The following is a 21,643-nucleotide window of genomic DNA, read 5'->3' on the forward strand; positions in this document are numbered from 1 at the left end:
GGTATATTACAGTCGAGACTAATTTGATGGGGGCTCTAGGGTACTTGGCCCCCCCACCAAAATTATTGAGGGGGCCGGGCCCCCCAGGCCCCGGCGCACAGTGGGCCAGAATCGCCTCAAAGTGTGCCAAAATTATAAACGGACGATCAAACGCATAAAAACACGGTAAAATGATTATATTAGGGGTTTTTGAGGCTGCAGAATTCAATGGAGGCATTTTCAAAAATGTATGACGTCATCAAAATGCTGAATGGTGATTGGTCGATTATTTTTACAACATTATTTCATATGACATATATTAAAATTTTAATTGAAAAAGCAAAATAGGGGTTCCAAGGGGTGCGAAATTCAGTGATGACATTTTGGAAAGCGTATGACGTCATTAATATGCTGATATGTGGTTGGTCAATTATTCCACCGACAGTTATTCAAATGCCTGTGTAAGAATTATTATAAAAACCTTCAAATCGGGGTTTTTAAGGACTGTGGAATCCTATAGATCCATTTTCCAAGGCATATGACGTCATTAAAATACCGAACCGTGATTGGCTAATTACTCTTTATACGACAGTAGGCCTAATTCAAATGTCCGATTGGAAAAGTATTAGCAAATAGCATATTCAAGGTTATACGGACTGCAAAATTCACTGACGGCATTTTCTAATACGTATGACATCAATAAAATGCTGACATTTTAATTGTTTAATATAAGCAAGCAAACAAACAACCAGCCAGACTAAATGTTAGGGTTGTTTCTCACCCAAAATTTGTACGTGATTCTTCCTGCCGGACTCCAAAACGTCGCCATTATCTTAAGCGTAATTTTGGGCCTAATTTTCAACCCATCACTATATACCAATTTCTTTGAAAAGCAACTAATTTTGCCCAAATACACAATGATATACTGGGCGCTTTCGTCTGTGGTGAAAACCCACCCATCTCTTTACAAAAATGGGCAAAAAGCACCCCAAAAGGCAAGTCATATACGTATACCATGTCAATGGGACACCCCGCCCCGGATGTTACAACTTATTAATTTAATTCACGAATTTAATATTTAATTAACGAATCTAATATAATATATAATTCGCAGATTTAGTATTCAATTCGTAGATTTAATATTTAATTTATTTAATATTAAATTCACAAATATAATATTGAATTCGCAGATTTGAAATTTAACTCGCGAAATTTATATTAAATTCGCGGATTTTATATTTAATTCGCAGATTTGATATTTAATTTACAAATGTTATATTTAATTCTTGAATTTAATATGAGATACGCAGATTTGATATTAAATCCGCGAATTATATATTACATCTGCAAATTTAATATTTGCGAATTAAATATTAAATTTGCGAATTAAATATTAAATCTGCGAATTCAAATGCAAATATAATATTAAAATATACGAATATTAAATCTGAAAATTAAATATTATATCTGCGAATTAAATATTAAATCTGCGAATTAAATATTAAATTCAAGAATTAAATATGAACATTTCGAATTAAATATAAAATTCGCAAAATAAATTTTAAATCTGCCAATTTAATATTAAATCTGTGAATTAATTATTTATAAATTTAAAATTCGCAGATTTGATATTTAATTCGCAGATTTAATATTAAATCGGTGAATTAAATATTAAATCTCCGAATTCAATGTTAAATTCGCAAATTAAATATTAAATTCTAGGCCTACTTGTGTATTTAAAAGTTTGTTAAACTTTATCCATCTCTATAATGGCGATTGTACCGGTGTTTTCCGTGCAGATGTGTGTACACGCTCACAGCGCGGTACATCTCTTTTCACCTGAATTTACGATTTTATGGCCACTTTTACTGGCACAGGGCCTCATAAACCTGACTCCACTGCAGAAGACTGCAAAAAGCTGCAGCTGAATTTGGTACCATTGCAAAGATTAACCTTTTCTGAATGTGCCTGTATAAGTTTTAAGGCGGGAATCGACGGGAATCTAATCTTTCGAGATCAAAATTGTTAAAATGTAATTTTTCCTTAGTTTCGAGGACGTTTAAGCTAAAATATTTAATTCCCTGGAGGTTTTCAAATTCTTCATATCCTATTGTTATATTCTACAAATAGTTTCTCAAATAGCTGTGAAAGCACAAATGAATCAGAAATGTCAAAACAAAATTATAGAATTTTACCCCCAAATCATGATTTTTCTAATAAGAAGCAGATTGTGGCGATTTCGCGTGTTTATTATAAAAATACCACCTTTAAGAACAAACCAGTGGTGAAATATTTTCAGAAAATATTCTTAGGTTCATTATCTTTCCAAATCGCATAAAAAAAAATTCGAACATTGAAAGTCACTAAAGTAGGGTTTTGGCACACTTTGACATTGACCTGGCCCACTGTGCGGCGGTTCCGGAGCCACTGCATTTTGATTTCAAAGTATTTGGTGATCTTTGTGGAGCTATTATAGGATAGAGTTTTGATATTTTGTAAGGTATGTTTGGAATTTTATGGTTAGTGGCGACACCAATATCAGGGATGGCAATTTTTTTTTAATTTACAAAAACTTCTTTTTTATTTGCAAAAGTATCAAAGTTTTTTCCCTTTTACCAATTCATAAGTTGCAGCTAATGAACTCTGTAACACTTCTCTTGGTGATGACATTGATTAATGGCAAAAACTGGAAGTTGATTATAAAAAAGTGAACAAGGGTAACGTTACATGTAATTCTATCATTCTGTATAAAGAAAATTGTGTTTTTGTTATCTTCTTCTTTCAACACGTATATTGTAAACGGATAAACGATATTGTAGCAATATTGTAACAATATCGTTCACCTGTTTACAATATATACATTACATGGGGAAAGTGGCAAGATTAACGTCACATGTAATTCAATCATTTTTTAAGCTTTTAAAGAAATTTTGTTTATATTCCAACTTCCACCTTGTATATATTGTCAACAGATTAACGATATGGTTACATGTACGGAAATTAAATTGTTATGATAGCTATTTGTAATCTGTCAACTTTCTACTGGGTTCAACCAATTCTATGTTATTTATAAACGCGCCACTGAAGTTTGTGAGAAGTTGTTGAAAGTGAAAGCTTATAAACCTTACAAGAACATACAGGTAGTTTATATTTAAAACTTAATTTACAAAAATTCAAATATTCATTTTGTACAAAGAACATGAATTATATAAGGGACCGTTCATAAACACTTGTTAGGGGGCCTGATGCAAAAAAAGGGGAGGGCTGAAAATTGTTGACACTCCTAAGGGGGGGGCTGAAAAAAATGACCACAAATTTTCCTGGAAAATTGAGTTTATATGCTTTTCAATGGGGTTGACCCTAAGTTTTATGCCAAAAGGGGGTGGGGTGAAATTGTTGATGTCTTTAAAGGGGGCCCCGAAAAAATCGAGATGAAATTATTTTGAATAAGCATAAGGCCCCCCCGAACAAGTGTTTGTGAACGGTCCCTAAATTGGTGGAACCTCAAGGGGAGAGGTCAGAGGGGCATGGGGAAATTTTGTTGGGAAAACTCATTGTTTTAAAGGCCATTACCGATACTTGTTACTCACTTTAAAAACACTTGAGCATATGTGACCGTACAGCACGAATGAGCCGTAAATGTCCTCAATTGTATTCTGAGTTACAGTGTAAAATGGGCATGAAGGTCATATTCATAGGTATTTCAATTTGGTGCTACGTGTACCTCATTAAATGAGGTACACGTAGCACCAAATTGAGGCACCTATGAATACGACCTTCATGCCCATTTTACACTGTAACTCAGAATACAATTGAGGACATTTACGGCTCATTCGTGCTGTACGGTCACATATGTTCGTTAGTTTCTTTTAAGAGGTCTGTATACATGGTTAGTTCATGTGTTGTATGATCTCTGGTCTCTAGTAATTCAATTGCACATAAGACACCAAAAAATGTATGTCTCAAAGCTTGCGAAGATTTTAAAATGTAATGCGGAATGCAGTTTTCCCGCTCCTACACCCCCACCCAACTCAAAAACTCTGTCGAAAAATAAGCTAAGATGCTAGAAACTTTGAAAACTTATGTTATGCATAAAAATATTTTCACAACTTTAAATTGTTAATCACACAATAGCTCACAATTCCACCAACAAATGCTTTTAAAACATTTTTTACGATATTTTTGTTAACCTTTGAGACATACCATTTTTTTTATCCTGCTCAACATGTTTGCAAAGAAGCACTGAATGAATAGCTGCAAAAAATATATATTAATATTATCCCATATTGTTGTTACTTTATAAAATTTAATTATATCAATTTTATTTGTGTATATTCAAGTGATTCCATCAATACAAGTGTACTGGTCTCCCTGGAAGACCTGATATATATAAAATTGTCCCTTTATTAAAAATCTATGCTGCTTAAGTCTCTTTAATTTTGCACAAGGTGTCCCCCAAAAGTTGGCCCTGACAAATGTAATGCTATCTTTAAAATTGTGTTTTAAACAGTGATTCAGTGTTTTATATTTACATCTCTTTCCATCGTTTGCAAAATAGAGTGATAATAAAACAGTTTTAAAGATATTAAATTTAATTGAATGGTTGCAAAACCAATTTTACAATTTTCTTGTGTGATCAGGCTATGTGCATCCATCAGTGGATCCGTACTTGCCCCCACCCAATAATTGTGGTGGCTATGGGCAAGTAAATAGAAAAAAAAATGGAATGAAGGTTGATGTGCGCATTTGTTTTGGTGATAGTTGTGCTTTGTAGTTGATTTTTCTTGAGGGGGTCTCAAGGATTTTCTGGGTACCCATGCTAGATCCAGGGTTCCTGGTGGTAACCCCTACCGAGACTAGTTTTAAGTAAAAATATATCCCTAGTGGTACCAGATTCTATAGAAACAAACTCCTAGCGACGAGATTTCTATGAAAACATAGCCCTAAACGCGACTATTTTTGGCGGGAATTTCAAGGAAAGTCCCCCTATAAGACCGAGTGCACAAATATGACAATTATCGTACTAGAAAAGACTTTTTAAGTGAAAGTCACATTTTCAAAATATTAGATACGTGGGCATGGAAAATTTGATACCCCCTTGGATACTGGAAGGGGTGAATTTGATGTTCCTAGCGGGACTAGATGAGGCTGCAGTAAATTTGATGATACCCCTTGTGAGAGTCCCCAGACTAGTTCTATAGTCTCCCTCGAGCATGGGTATCCAGCTAAAATTCAAGTACTCCTGGTTTACACAATATCTAAGCATATGAATATTAAAGATATTACTATTCAGAAATTTTAGGCACACTGTTTTGTTCAATTCACTAAATTACATCAAAACATTAAACATAGAAGCGATGTGCTGCAATTTGGTATAGTTTACATTGTGTTCGATGCACCAATCTAAAAATTCAACAAGCCCAACTACCAGGAAATTGCTGATTATAGGGTAGAATATAAATATTTGGACAAAATTGTGTTTTGTATGCACCATGGCGTTTTGACAATGAGATAATGACTAATACCCCTGTACCTTTTTGCACATAAAGAAAAGGCTTGATTTTGTGATGTGAGCCCATCAAAACTGTTTGAGCAAATGAACTCGATATTTTTTATTTATCTATGATTATTGTGCAAATGATAGCTCAAAAAGGTGTTGCTTTCACATAATGTAAACATTGAATGATTTTTTGGAAAATGTGGAAAATATCACTACATGATTGGGCCCGCTCTTTGTTGGACACTCTCTATTGCCAAAATGTACCACTAAAGTATATCGCCACATGATTGGGGCTGCTCTTTGTGGGACACCCTCTATTGCCAAAGTGTACCACCACATGATTGGGGCCTGCTCTGTGGGACACTAAAGTGAACCATTTTGCCATTGTGTAATTAGTTAATAAAATAAAATGAAAGAAATTATATGGAATGCTTAAATGTTGTTTTCATTTCAATTTGTTACGTTTCATTCTGAATACAGGCAAAAAAATTAATCTCAAAATAAAGAAGAGGTGTGGGTCCCCAGCGGCTCAGCCCCCGATCCACCCTTGTTTGCAGAAGTTATTGGCATTTTTCGCAATACCAGACCTAATAGTAGTTGAACAATTGAATACCTGAATACAAAACCCACCCAAGTCCACACTTTGGCCAAATTGAGTTAGGCATGGGAAATTGTTGCTTATACTTAGGCCTATCATGTATAAAAGAACAACTCAAATCCACCCTCTACGTGCATCTATTGAGCATGCAAAATCCAAAAACCACCCACCCAAGTCCATCAGGTTTTTGCACACATACTATCTGTATAGTTCCCTCGCAAACAGGGCAAGATGGCTGACGTGCTAAATTAAGGTGATATAAAAAAAAAAAAAAAAAAAGGTGGTAAAGAAACCACAGAAATGAAGCTGAATGGGCATAGAACAAGAAAAAAGACTGAGTGAGAGCAAAGGGTAAATAATACACTTATTATGTGGTTAAAAAAAAACCAATCAAATCCGGCATACAAAATGACCCTGCACCTGTCGTAATTCCTATGCGATCTGGGGGGCCAAGCCACCGGGCACCCGGCTAAGGGGCACCCAGCCAGGATACGCTTTCGATCGACACGATAATACTTTGCTATAGGAAATACGTGGAAACCTTACTCTTCATTTGGGTGCTCCCTTCAACACAAATTTTTCTCGAGCTTTGCGCGCATTACAACATAAATTGTCATTTCACTTGATTATACCAAATTAGTGGTACTTATGAACATTTCTCACATCCGCGCACAATTGTTTAGGAAGAGGGGGTATTTTGAATTCTTGGCCCTGGAGGCCACAATTCCTAGCTACGTCACTGCAGCTAGTGAAGAATCTTCCAAAGTAAAAACATTGCAGAAGATGATTTTTTTATTAACATGAAGTGCATTGAAACATAAAATAAATTTGATCTGAAAAATTATTTGTAACTTGTTCGGTAGGTCAATGGCTTTCAATACCAAAATTGATCAGCTCTGCACCATGCACACCCTTGGTCAGGGGCACCCGATCTACTTTCGCACCCGCCATCCTGACCCAAAGTTACGCCACTGCCGGGCCGCACGAAATCCCCGATCGATTAAAAATGCTAATACAGTTTAACCCACTCAACTGCATGTAAAACTTGCCCTATTTAACTGGAGGAATTAAAATGATACACCGCTTGTTTTAAGTTTTCTCAAAATCACTTTCCATGGCCTTGAGTGGGTTTTGTATTCCGATGTATTCAATTCTCAGAACTATAAACATGATGGTGACGCAGAATTTGAGGCTTATGTCACTTGGCCAGGAAATTGCTTAAAATATTACTTGCCTAAATAAATTGCCAAAACTAAATAAAGTTTCAAAACACTGCCTAAGCTTTGTTATCTAAGCTTTACACAAAGTTGCCTAAAGTTAAAGAATAAAATTGCCCAACTTTACCACAAATAAAATAGATTCATTAGATATTTCCATTGGTAAACATGTTTTTAACTATAAACAATAAACATGTTTGGTGGGGGCACTCACTGAAGATGGGAGACGGATGCATGTACGGCCACGTTAACCCCCATTTTCATACCTATCTCACCCAATGCCACCTGTTTATTGTTTTGTCGTCACCGAATTTACACTATTTTGTTCTCAAACGACCAGAGTTTTGCAATTTTCCCAAATAATTTAGGCTAGACTCCTTTTTTTGACAACTTTTATAGCAAACAAAATAGCCCAGGTCTCACTGAATGAGGAAACTCTAATGCTAATGGTAAAGTGACATGCATATGTGTAACAGTACTGCAACTTTCAACACGGTCATCAATAGGAAGGGGTTAATAACATATTGAAAAGTTCCAAATTGGTGTTTTTCCACAGATATCATCAAAAACTGTTTGAATTAATCTCAAATGAGGACGAGGTATACTACAGTCGCGACTAACTGATGGTTTTTTTGACGATTTCTTCGGAAAAATACCAATTTGGAATGCCTAATTATGTTAATGGGGAAAATATGAGATTTCACCCAATACCAAAATATGCATTTTGATGAGGTAAAGTGGGGAATGAGGCTGTCAACCGGGTCACCCACTATCAAGTGTCCGAGGGTGATATGGATCTGCTAGAATTGTTTCAAAATGAAGTATGTTGGTGCACCATTTCCCCGCCATGTTCTGCCATGGGCGGGTTAACCCTGAATTTACACTTATCAATTTGTCTTGGGTCCAATCTCTAACATGAAAAGTTTGCTATATCTTTATAAATACAATGATTGTTTGTACTAGATTTGGCTTTTGCGTCTCATATTTGAAAGAACCAATGTTTAATTTTTTTTAAACTACAAACCAAACCAAACCTGGGTGCTATGATGTACGAGATTGGGCTACGAGTATGCATTTTACCAAGTTGGTAATAGGAATTTGCTTCATTTCGCATATGCATGACTTTCTGGTGATGACCTTCAAGATATAAAGTCTATTTTCAGAAAAGAGATGAGGTTGTCGAAGAATTTAGGCAGATATGAAATGTGCTGTAATCAACGATATCTGGTGAATGACTCATTTTCAGTCCAGATTGAGCGAGAGCTTGAATTCTTGAGTGCGTGAGTTCCTGACTTTTAAAGTCACGAAAATAGAATATCGAGATAACAAAAGTGGATGGGCTTACAATAGAAGTACTGACCCCGTGAAAATTGAACAGATTTCATGAGTTCTTCAGATCCTGAATTGTCTTAACTATTTCTTTATTTTTATATCTTTACAATTTCTTTATTTCTAAGTCACGAACACAAGAAGTCGGGATTCATGATCGCAAGATCTTGACTTCGTGAGTTACAAAGCGAACCGCATGACCCTTAGTTACTTCCGTACAACTGGGTGGGCAAATGGAGCTGCTCACCCAGATGAAAAGAATTCCTTTTGCTATTTACCTCCCTGCACATAGGGCTACATGTTCCAAAACAAATTTGGTGCCATTTTGATTTCAAAGGGTATCTGCTGATCTTTATGGAGCTATTATGTATGATAGAGTTTTGATATTTTTTAAGTACTAAGTGGCTACACCAATATCAGGTATCAAAGGTAACAAAGTTTTTTCCCTTTTACCAATACATAAGTTGCAGCTAATGAACTCCGGACACTACTCTTGGTGATGAAACTGATTAATGGCAAAAACTGGAAGTTGATTACAAAAAAGTGAACAAGGCTAACGTTACATGTAATTCTATCATTCTGTATAAAGAAAATTGTGTTTTTGTTATCTTCTACTTTCAACACGTATATTGTAACAATATTGTAATAATATCGTTCACCTGTTTACAATATTATAATACATTACATGGGGAAAGTGGCAAGATTAACGTGACACGTAATTCGATCATTTTTAAAGCTTTTAAAGAAATTTTGTTTATATTCCAACTTCCACCTTGTATATATTGTAAACAGATTTACGATATGGTTACATGTACGGAAATTAAATTGTTATGATAGGTATTTGTAATCTGTCGACTTTCTACTGGGTTCAACCCAGAGAAGGTATCTTACACTTCCCATAATGCTTTTCTTCCATTAAAATTTTCTGTACTGATTTGCTATGTTGCGCCACATGGGTTGATAGTGACGAAATATACCGTACCTTGGTGAACAGAGCACATCCAGATCTTGCACCCAGTCTATTCTCAAAATGAATACAAAGGAAACCTGTACAAAGTAATGGGTTTTACCACTTCTATATTATTTCTAAACAGGGACCAATGAAGTTTGTGAGAAGTTGTTGAAAGTGAAAACTTTAATGTACAAATAGACCTTTAATACAAGAAATAGTTAAAACTTAATTTACAAAATTACAAAGGAAATACATTATATACATTGGTGTCACCTCGAGGCGGGAGAACTTGAGAGCATGGGGATAATTCCCCAGTCAGAACTCTTTCCCCAAATGCCCTCATTCCCCAATAATATTTGTTGATTTTGCTCCCTCTAAAATTCACTTTGCAGCCCCCCCCAAAAAAAAACCCAGTATCATAGCTGAAAATTGCCGAAAAACGGCTTGTGCCCCCAATGAGACCTGGTGTCCCCCATCATGGTCGGTGCCCCCCCATAAGATGACCCACTCTATGTCACTATGCCCCCCCCCAATGTTTGGCACCGCCACTGATCATGAAACAGAACTATATGTGAAAATATAAATTAATAAGTTGATATGATCCGTGATTTGAATTGGCATGATTGGTGTGGTGAATACATGAAGATCAACGTTGATGAAGAAATATTATTCCATTAGTGGCAGCTCTAGCATGAAAACTTTGTTTACTACTATTAAAATTGAATTTGGATACAACTATAGCAGAGATCCTCAACTTGATTCCTTTAAAATGTACATGATGTAGAGAGTTCTAACGCCCCAATATCCATGAGAGCGGAGGGGATAATGGATAGGGCAGTGGCGTGCGCAGGGGGGGGGGGGGCGGCACCTTTATCCAGTCGGGTAAAAATTCAGGATTGAGCAGAGACCAGAGCCCCCCCTGCGGATGCCACTGGGATGGGGTTCACTTTAGGGCCTCTGACTATAATTAAAGACACAGATAAAAAGAATTTATCGCGTCTGACGTCATCTGTCAATCAAATTCGAGCACGGTTTGTTTACAAGTGTCGTGATGATGACTTGCTGAACGCGGATTTATAACCGGGAGCCTTATAGTTAATTTTGCACATTTCGACATGCAAACCATCTCAAAAGTTAGGTCTTTATAGTAGGAAACTTTCTTAACCGAAGGCACCATATCCACAATGCCTATAGAAAAGCTGCTTTTTGCCTTGTAAAAGTACTGAATTTTTCGCCATTTGCTGCTATTCCTTTTCTCCGATCAGCACCAGATAGATCGGTCTTCCTTTTACGCGCTGATTAACCTGCGTTAACCAATCAAAGATCGTAATTGACAGTGACATCAGACGCGATAAATTCTTTTTATCCCTGTCTCTAATTATAATTGGGTCACATATTTAGGCATTTTTTAATAAAAAAAAGTAAAGGAGACGATCATGTATAAACAGTAATCGGAGTGCCCATCTCTCTTTCATTGGCGATTGGGCCAGACTCCTCCATGTTATGTTGCTATTCAGTATCGAAGTTACGTAATGTTACTATGTCAACGGGATCACGCGCTTGAGTTATGAACCACGATCGAAACAATCACCACACAAAGTATATGGCACTTGAAGGCATATCAAAATAGCGTGATCCGGTAACCAAGAGAATTACGTAACCACTTCGATGCTGAATAGGGGGATCGCTACACCTCCTCCACAGCGAGTCTGTTACCTTCCCAGCATTTAAGAATGCCGGTACCCATTTATACACCTGGGTAGAGAGGAGTAATCGAGATAAAGTGCCTAACTCAAGGGCACAACACGATGGCGTCGCCGGGGCTCGAACCCGATTATGAGTCGGAGCCCGTTCCGCTCGGCCACCGTGCTCCCTAAAGCAAACTTTTTTTAATAATGTTGAATGAAAGTTAATGAAGAAAACAATTTAACCAAACCCTGCTTGTATTTATAATCATGTGGTATGACAAGAGAATTAGAAAGCAGTAATTAAATTTATGACGTGAAAATGAACAAGGTTCAATTACTTGCATCTGCATTTTCCGATAAGCTAATGACATTTTCCAACCATATAACTGCCACGTACACTTAGCCAAATTACTTTATTATAATGTCATCATGAATATCCTATTACCGTAATAATATCAGGATGTACAGGGTGTCCCATAATGATTTATACTGTGTTTGAACAAAATATCTAAAATATATAGTCAAAAGTGTATCTAATTTTAATACGTGCAATACAATGACACACAATGTCTCCTACTTATTCTGTGACTTTCATGGAAAAAGCTTGAATCGTTTTGGCGTGACATTGCTATTACTGAAAATAGAAAACTGCAGGTACAATTTACAGTGCAAAGGCATCATAACACATGGATCCTGTATCACCATTGTCCAGCCACACCAAATTTGGCACAGATTTAGAGCTTACAACGCTGACTAATTCTTGATATGGGATTAAGTGAGACATTTCAATAGGACTTCAGATATTTATAGGTATACTTTTTATGTGATTTTTACCACAATTTTTACCCCAAAATGTCATTATTACAGAGAATATAACTTCTTCAAGGATCCTCCGCAGTAAATTTTAATCTTCTCTGTTACGTAGCTGTGGGTTTGCCAATATACTGTGGACATAAATACATGGTGTGACATCATTAAGGACGAACCTTCTGAAATACTTTTATGAAAATCCATATCTATAGGGGGATCGCTACACCTCCTCCACAGCGAGTCTGTTGCCTTCCCAGCATTTAAGAATGCCAGTACCCATTTATACACCTGGGTAGAGAGGAGTAATCGAGATAAAGTGCCTAACTCAAGGGCACAACACGATGGCGTCGCCGGGGCTCGAACCCGATTATAAGTCGGAGCCCGTTCCGGTCGGCCACCGTGCTCCCTAAAGCAAACTTTTTTTAATAATGTTGAATGAAAGTTAATGAAGAAAACAATTTAACCAAACCCTGCTTGTATTTATAATCATGTGGTATGACAAGAGAATTAGAAAGCAGTAGTTAAATTTATGACGTGAAAATGAACAAGGTTCAATTACTTGCATCTGCATTTTCCGATAAGCTAATGATTTTTTCCAATCATATAACTGCCACGTAAACTTAACCAAATTACTTAATTATATGTCATCATGAATATCCTATCACCGTAATAATATCATGATGTACAGGGTATCCATAATGATCTATACCGTGTTTGAACAAAATCACGAACAAAATATTAAAAATATATAGTCAACAGTGTATCTAATTTTAATAAGTGCAATACAATGGGAGGGCGAGTTAGCGCAGCGGTAATTCCCTCGCTTTGCACCACTGAGGTCCCGGGTTCAAGCCCCGGCGCGGCCCAAGGACTCATGTGCACTTGGTTTATCCCGATTCCATGCTCGCTCTCGCAGGTTTTCTCCGGGATCTCCGGTTTCCTCCTGCTTTCAAAAAATCGGTGATTAGTTGTTTGGTTATCAAAACTTCCTTCACCCAATGGAATTTGGGGAGCTGCACAGATAATTGGTGGATGTTACAATCTAAGTGCGGATAGGTCTGCGCCTGAGGCTCGGCTGCAACTGGCCTAGATGATGCGATCTGCATTGTGATGATTCACCATGGCAGCGAAATTACAGATTCAGATTCAGATTCAGATTCAGATTCAGATTCAGATTAAATTTATTTCAAATTCGTGGCCCGTAGGCCAAATTACATGAAATATTACATTTGCAATGTTTACATTAAAAGACATAAAAAACATATAAAATTACATGAAAACACCATAAAATTACTCAAAGAAATTAATTGCACTTGTTGAGGCAAAATCTCAGTCACACAGCTCACACACTCCCACATTCTCCACACACACCTTACATACACACACACCTTACATACACACACACACCTTACATACACTCACACCCGAACTATCAGCCCTCCACACACACCCCCACACCAGATGCACTAAATAATTTAATTTTTAAATAAACAGTAATTAATAAATAACATAACAAAATATTGCACATAAATATTTGGACCAGCCAAATTATAAGGGACAAATTCAATACATCAAGATAAAATGCTGTCATAAAATCACTGTTAAACACACCAGCTGAATATGAACATGATGAGATGCACTAATTAAGTAGATGAGTGAGATAGGGTATTGAGCTGTTCCCATATCTTTTTGTTTTGGTTCTGGGGACATGATACTTATTGCACTGTCTAAGGGTCATATTGTGGGTCCTCATATTGTGTGGAAACCATTCTGAGTACCTATCAGATTCAACACATTTTTGAGCAAATTGTGTACAGAGATGTAGTCTTCTATCATTCAAAGTTTGGAGTTCCAACTGGTCAAGGGAATCTGTGTAGGATGAGTAATTAGCACCAAGGATAATGCGGCAAGCCCTCTTTTGGATGCGCTCTAATTGATATGCCTGGTCGTTGGTAATACTACCATGCCAGACAGGGGCTGCATATTCGCATGTTGGGCGAACATAACCAATATAAACAGAGACTAGGTCACCAGTTGGAACACCAAAGCGTTTGAGACGTGAGAGCATGTACAACCTTCGGCTGCTTTTTGATACCATATTGTTAACCTGAGACTGCCAGCCAAGATTAGACTGGACAGTCAGGCCCAGGAGCTTAGTCTCAGACACCACCTCAAGCTCAATCCCAGCAATGCGAAGACTAGGAGGGGCGGGAGGTTCCCTCATGAAACAAACCTGCATCACCTTGCACTTACTCGGATTGAGCTTGAGATGATTGTCTTTTGCCCAAGCATCCAAGTCCTGAACATCAGGTCCAATCTGGCTGACTTGTTTAGCAGGACGAACCTCTCCAAGGGTGAGATCATCGACATACTTAAAGCTTTTAGTCAGAGACTCCTCAGAAGCATTGTTGATTACACCAAGAAATGTGATGGGGCCCAGCTTAGTGCCTTGTGGGACACCACATGAGAGAGTTTCCCATTCTGACAGGGCAGAGTGGTACTGCACCCGTTGACGACGGGCTGTGAGGAAGTTTATAATCCACGGCAGTAACTCGCTTCTGACACCAAGCTCGTAGAGTCTCTGTATAGCTAAAGTATGGTCGATGCAATCAAATGCCTTGGAGAAGTCCGTCACAACTAGGGTTCCTACAGTTCCTCCTTTGTCTGTACCTTTGAAAAAACATCAAGAATTTCAATTAGACAATGAGAAGTAGACGACCCTTTGATACTACCATATTGGTTGCGGTCAATTGCACTAGAAATATCATCAAGCACCCAATTTGCAACAAACCCCTCCCGTACTTTTGCCAAAAGGGAAGTCAATGAGATTGGCCTTAGTTTTGAGATTGTAGCAGGGGTTTCCTTTGGAATTGGGGCAATTGTTGCATCTTTCCAACTTGGGGGACCATTCCATCATTTAAAGATGAGTTGAATATATCTGTTACTGGGATGCTAAACTCACAGGCAAACTCTCTAATCAACCTCCCAGGAAGAGCGTCAGTTCCTGCTGCTTTTTTAACATTCAGTTTTTTCAGAGCATTGTACATATCCCATACCTGGATCTGAGGTGGCAATCTTGCAGGTAGGAAGGCAGGCAGCTCCTGTGGGTTGATTGGAGGTCTACTTTGTGAGACTGAGGCAAAATTATCATTTATAGCCCTTGCAATTGCTTTTTCATCATTTTGCTGGACACCAGGGACTGAGATAATTGGCCTTTTCTGGCATTTGTTGGTTATTATTTGGATTCCCTTATGCCAGCCTGATGGATCACTTGACTTGAGGTTCTGAATGCGATCGTTGTAGTAAAATTTCTTCGCTTGATCGATGGCACGACTAACCTTATTGCGGAGAAAGCGCCAGAGAAACATTTTCTTCTCAGCAAAAGCTACCTGACGTTTCCTGATTAGGTTCTTAATCTCAGGAGTAATCCAAGGTTTATCCTCGGAATGTAGTTTGATAACCTTAGAGGGGAAGTGAAGATCAATTGCTTCCTGAACAGTAGCATAAAATGCATTCGCTTTATCAGCTGGAGATGTCGCGTTCAGAACCTCAGTCCAAGAATGTTTGGTTATCCATCTTCCAAACTCATGCACACTTTGTTTACGTAATGGCCTAACTGTTCTTTTGTGAGATTTACCGTTCTTACTATACCCTACTGGTGACCAGTAGACAGTATTGTGGTCACTTTTACCGATTGGAGAGCTCACAATAGGAGTACCATAGTACTTCTGAAGGTTTGTAATGATCAAATCCAAGATAGCATCGTTACGTGTTGGTTTATCAACAACTTGTTTTAATGAATGGGCTCTGCACAGTGGGTTAATATTGAGCCTATTAAAATCACCTAAAATGACTATACCCAATTCAGGGTGCTGAGACTTTAGAGTATCTAGAGTTGTCAAAATATGTTCTATCAGCAAGTCTTGGTACGGTGACTCGGGTGGTATATAGACAGCACAGATAACTATTGCAGACACAGCTCGTGGTAGGCGGTGGGGGCGGGCGCGAAGCCAAATGCATTCCAGTTCGTCGGGCACTTTGATGTCAGGTAAGGTTTCCACCGGAATGTTTTCATTGGAGTAAACTGCAACACCACCTCCGCGTTTTTCAATTCTGGTCGTAGTAAACAGATTGAAACCATCCACTGCAAGAAAGTCATTGTCAACTCTATCTGGTTGCCAGGTTTCAGTGACAACTGCTATATCAATGGGGTTGATATCTGTTTGTTTGAGCAAAATCTCCAGCTCATCAAACTTATTCATTAATGAGCGGGCATTTGTAAGAAACAGTCCTGGTAGGAGGAAGCTGGTTGTGTTTGATTCAGTTTTTGTGGATGGCACATTTGATGCTGATGGAACTTGCGCAAGCACTGCTGGTGGGCGTGTGGGGCGGGGTGAAACTTCTGATGGTCTATTTCCAACCACAACTTGTATAGGGCGTTGGATTTTTCTACCTGCTCGTTTACCCCTTTTATATGCAGTTTTAAGAATGCCAAGTCCATTTAGCTTGTGCTTGATAGTGGGTGAAAGTTTCACATTACTTGATGATGCAATTGATTTCAGTGTTTCAGAGTTATATACATATTGCACTGGTGTGTACAGCTGTGTCATTGCGAATATTCAATATTGTAGGCTTGAACAATGGATTCGCACAGGGCTGACATTAAACGCCTCAAGACCCGTAGGTTATGCGTGATGGTACGGAGACAGCAAGAAAATGTCAACCTTAAGTAAATCTATATCAACACATAGGTAAGCTTACGACAGTGGTGGTGACACTCGATGCAGCAATAAGTCTTTATATTTTAAGAGTTCTGAAATTTTTTCTTCAGCGGAGATACAAGTTCACAAATAATATTCATAACACACACACTCACGATAAACAGCACTGCAAAAAAGGTGAAAATCCGGCACAAAATTTCAGACGATACGGAGTGGGTGTGACTGCTACAGAGCGCCACCAACAGCGCTTTGAATCCTTCAAGATCTAGCTGGAAAAAGGCGCTATATAAATCTGAAATTTATTTTAATTTTATTTAATGACACACATGTATGTCTCCTACTTATTCTGTGACTTTCATAAAAAGCTTGAATCGTTTTGGCGTGACATTGCTATTACTGAAAATAGAAAACTGCAGGTATAATTTACAGTGCAAAGGCATCATAACACATGGATCCTTTATCACCATTGTCCAGCCACACCAAATTTGGCACAGATTTAGAGCTTACAACGCTGACTAATTCTTGATATGGGATTAAGTGAAACATTTCGATAGGACTTCAAATATTTAGGTTAAAAACCCACAATTTGTACCCAAAATGTAATTATTACAGAGAATAAAACTTCCTCAAGGATCCTCCGCAGTAAATGTTACTCTTCTCCGTTACGTAGCTGTGGGTTTGCCAATATACTGTGGACATAAATACATGGTGTGACATTAAGGACGAACCTTCTCAATACTTTTATGAAAATCCATCTTTGCCGGCATTTCAATTGATTAAACTCACACACCGCAATAATTGCCTTCAAAACAGCCGCCAAAGAAAGAATAGTTTAAGGTCACTCAAGCGTAACAAATCCTTTATTCCATACAAGATTGCTTTGTAAAATCATAAATAATCGATAGATATCGACTATTTAGTAAAAGTAAGAACATGATCTAGGACACAACAAATATATTGCATCCCTTTTTCATAAATATCATTGTGCTGAACGGTTTATTTTACAGGTTTTCAAATCTTGGAATTCACCATTTTTACGCAATATCCTGTAACTTCTATTAGAAACGTCTAATTTCTAAAATCTAAAATTCCTAAGAAAGCTAAATATAAGTTATTTTAGAATTTAAAACAATACGACTAATAGTAAGGTTCATCACACTATTAAAAAAAAAACTTTTCCCGGTGTAAATCATTCTGGGACACCCTGTATGAGACCTGTTTAGATGGGCTATTCCAGATGAAATGCATACACCACCTATTGGGTGTAGATTGCAAATGGAGTCACCCATTCAAGTAACTCCAATGTAATTCACACTCCCTTATATAAGGTTGTATGGATTTAAACTGGACTAGCCCATTCTCCCAGGGATGCAACTTCAATTTTGGTACGGGCATTGTGTAAGGTTCACCGTTGCATGGGTCTGAATCCTCATATCATCCTACATGGAGGGGAGGGGGGAGAGCTGCCTCCTTGGTTTTCCTATCAGAGTACTAGATTGTACAAATAATCAACAATGAAATGACTCGACATCATACACACGTGAAATTGACTCCCAATCCCCAAGGCTCGATTCTCAAGTCGGTTAACCCACATGCAGTCCGACAAGCCAGGATTTTTCCAGAGAAAGGAATAGGGGATAGGGGCAAGGTAACTTTTGAAATTAGGTAAAAGTTGGTGAAAATTGGCAAAAAAAAGTCCAAAAACTATCATGGTGACTATTATAATCACTCAGGAGGGGCAGCAAAGATGTCCCACAGACAGGGGAAACTCAATTCCCCTCCCCATTTGGCTACGCCACTGTCGCCATGTATGCCTTGGATCGACCACCCTGGGTTAGGCGAACCTCCAATCCGTGACCAACTCATATTGTGTCAATTTAATTGAGTGTCCCTCCCCCAACCACCACTGGGTTAGACCAACCTCCAATCTGTGACCAACTCATATTGTGTCAATTTAATTGAGTGTCCCTCCCTCTGTAATATACACCAGCTATTCAAATTGACTTCCAAAATCGAGGGTCTGATTTTCCTGGGACACAAACAATATTGTGGTTGCACTAGATCAGTGGATCAGGTTGCTTATATATACTGATGCCAGTAGGTGCGTGATCAGTCACACCTTGTCTCTTCAGAAAATCAAGACCTGCATTTATAACTCGCCACACACTCGCTCAAAGTGGTATCAAAGAGAAAAGCCTAAGACTACTAATTCTTCAGCATTTTGTTTTGCTTTACTTTTGGAAGGATTGAAAAGATAACCAATCGGAACCATTCAACTCGGTAAGTAGATTTACTAATTTTCGTTTGTTACGAATAGTTATTGATTTGTTTTTTATCTGTTGAAACAAAGAATACTTTGGTTGAAAGGAGTATTTCGTGATCTTAACATACTCTTTTTATGACATTTTTCAGTAGATATCCACGAAAAAAGCTTACTTCCAAAATTTCAGTTGATTCCGATTTTGCGTTTGCAAGTTTTGCATGAGTATGTGTTTTTTTCTGCTCCATAGGACACTGCTGTAATTTCATTCTGGTATACCAGAACAAAATTCAAATTTGACAATATTCTTGCTACACAAATTAATCTGCAAGAAATATTTTGTACATAAACATCATGTAGCCAGAGGTTTCCAGTGATATAAAAATCTCAACTTTTTTTGAGAAAAGTGGGAGAGGGGGGGGGGATGAGACTGGATCACGAAATGCCCTTTTAAATAGAATTAGATGCAAAAATTGTGTGCTTATTTAGATTGGCTTGAATGTTAGCTTTGAGCTCAAATTAAAGATGAAATTAAGTGAAACAGTTGTCAAGAAAATTCTTGGGATTTTATAATTTGTAACCATGTCATAGTTTTTCAACTCATTGCTTATGTGATGACTGGAGAGTACTGTGCATTTATAATACAGGTAATGGTACTGATGTTCAGGATGGAGCCTAATTTGTTTCCATTAGATGCATTCCAAAATTTCCAGTCAAATTTTAGAACAACAAAAAATTACAGAAACTTGCTTCTCAACTCCCTGAACTTATTTCTGAAGACGGGGAATTGAATCATTCAGTATAATTATTTTAGTCAACTTTTGTCCCCAAAGTCAAATTGCATGATAATGTTACATTCATAACATCAAAAGTTGATAATGATTTACAATGACATCAAAAATACATAAAACCAAAAGAGAAAATTAAACTATATAATTTATTTTAAACATATTACATAAAATTTCATTCAAACTATAAAATTTTAAAAACTCCTATTGCATCAACATTTTACACAGCAAACCAGATCACAAATTAATTAATTTCTCTTCTTTTTTGCAGATAGGAGACAATTTGAGATCAAGCATTTAAAAGGCTGCAACTTGTTCTTGGCCATATTTGCAGATTCCTGGTAAGTACAAATCTATTACAAAAAGATATGTCTCAAAGCCACAGCGCGTTTTTCTTAGCGGTTCCAATGCAGTTGAAAATTCATTTTTTATTTCCTTTTTTTAAATAGTTTTTTACTGTAAAATCATGTTATTCTGATACACATTTTGAAGACAATTTACTTTATTCGATACTCTCATTGTTTTGGTATTGTTATTTGTACTTCAATTGTGTAAATCAACCACAATTTTATGCTGTGTACTTTTGAACACTCTAAAATTACATTTAACTTAAAATTAAGTTTTAGAAAAATATTTAAAAAATATCTAAATCTAAATCTAAATAACAAAAACAAAAATGAATTCATTTTTGAAACTGCCATGGGCTTTGAGACAAAGCATTATTTTTTTAGCTTTGAGAAAATATTTCTTGCGAGGGGGTTTGGGGTCTTAAAATTTGTTAGAGCTCTGTACATAGAGTCAGCTAGGATTAGGCTATCTAGATAAACAATACCTTAGATAGCAGTGATCATAGATTTCTTTTTGACATGAGGGGATGGGATTGGAAACAAAATTCTTGGAAGTATAGTAAATTCAGTATCTTTTGGCGACAATAAGTTTATGGTACAAATGTGTGTGAAAAATTTGCCATATTAAAGCTAAAATCAAAATGGTGACATATGGTGCAAAAGTGGAACACATTTGTGCAAAGAGCATGATCAGGGCACTTTTTGGGCTAAAATGTCCAAATATGAGGTTAATGTGGTCAGAAACTCACATCAACATGATTGTATGGACCAACCCCCTCATCTAAATATGGGGATATCCCATCCCCCAGATCTACAACTATGGTAGACACAATTTCAAAGTCACAATAAATTGTATACTTCAAGACCCAAAGCCAGGACCCAAAAGGTAGAAATATGCTACTAATCTTGCGGAAATCTTGTTTAGGGTACAAAGTGTCATGATGAAAGTCCTGGAGAAACAAACACATTTGCACAAGTATGATTATGATGTGGCGGCATCAGGATTTATTCCTGGGGGAGCGAGGAGAGATGGAAACTGGGGGGGTGGAACTGATCTGACATTTGTCTGAAATATGGCAACTTTAGCTCAAAATAATACCATTTATACTGATTTCTTGTCCTGACAGGTGGGTGGGGGAGTAGAGTGGTGGTGTACCGGATGAAAATTCGGGGGGGGGGGGGGGCAAAATTGCTAAATCGTCCCGTTGGCTCGGTACCATAATTTATTGCAAAAATTGCATCAAATGAGGTTAAATTGTGTGCAAATCTTGGTAATTTTGTCTTGGTATTTGAAGCCAGGGCAGCTTGCCCCACCCTGGTCAGTACGTCACGGAGAGGGAGCCCTGAGCCCAAATGCTGCCTGTAATCTCATACCATTCAAAGGAAACATGTCTCACATGCCTTGAACTTAAAATATGAAATTTCTTAAAAGATATCAAAATTTTGATGCGGTA

General features: G+C 37.4%; 1 protein-coding gene across 1 annotated transcript; it reads right to left on the minus strand.

The window, feature by feature from the left end:
- Positions 1 to 5,035: 5,035 nt before the first annotated feature.
- On the minus strand, positions 5,036 to 16,683 carry LOC140163527 (uncharacterized). The gene is made up of 3 exons (XM_072186841.1): positions 15,036 to 16,683; positions 13,852 to 14,743; positions 5,036 to 5,237 (listed from the first exon to the last, which is right to left on the minus strand). Exons 1-3 carry the CDS (start codon positions 16,681 to 16,683, stop codon positions 5,036 to 5,038), a joined length of 2,742 nt encoding a protein of 913 aa, XP_072042942.1.
- Positions 16,684 to 21,643: the final 4,960 nt, after the last annotated feature.

The sequence above is a fragment of the Amphiura filiformis genome, chromosome 11, assembly GCF_039555335.1.
Source record: "Amphiura filiformis chromosome 11, Afil_fr2py, whole genome shotgun sequence".
In the NCBI taxonomy this organism is placed as follows: Eukaryota; Metazoa; Echinodermata; class Ophiuroidea; order Amphilepidida; family Amphiuridae; genus Amphiura; species Amphiura filiformis.

What these genes read in the sequence shown, in the direction of transcription:
- LOC140163527 (XM_072186841.1), bottom strand. Translation starts at nt 16,683, where the DNA reads ATGACACAGCTGTACACACCAGTGCAATATGTATATAACTCTGAAACA. An exon ending in GTTGATTAGAGAGTTTGCCT is followed by an intron (nt 14,744 to 15,035) that starts GTGAGTTTAGCA and finishes GTTTTTTCAAAG; the next exon opens with GTACAGACAAAGGAGGAACT. An exon ending in AAATGTGTTGAATCTGATAG is followed by an intron (nt 5,238 to 13,851) that starts GTACTCAGAATG and finishes TCATATGCTTAG; the next exon opens with ATATTGTGTAAACCAGGAGT.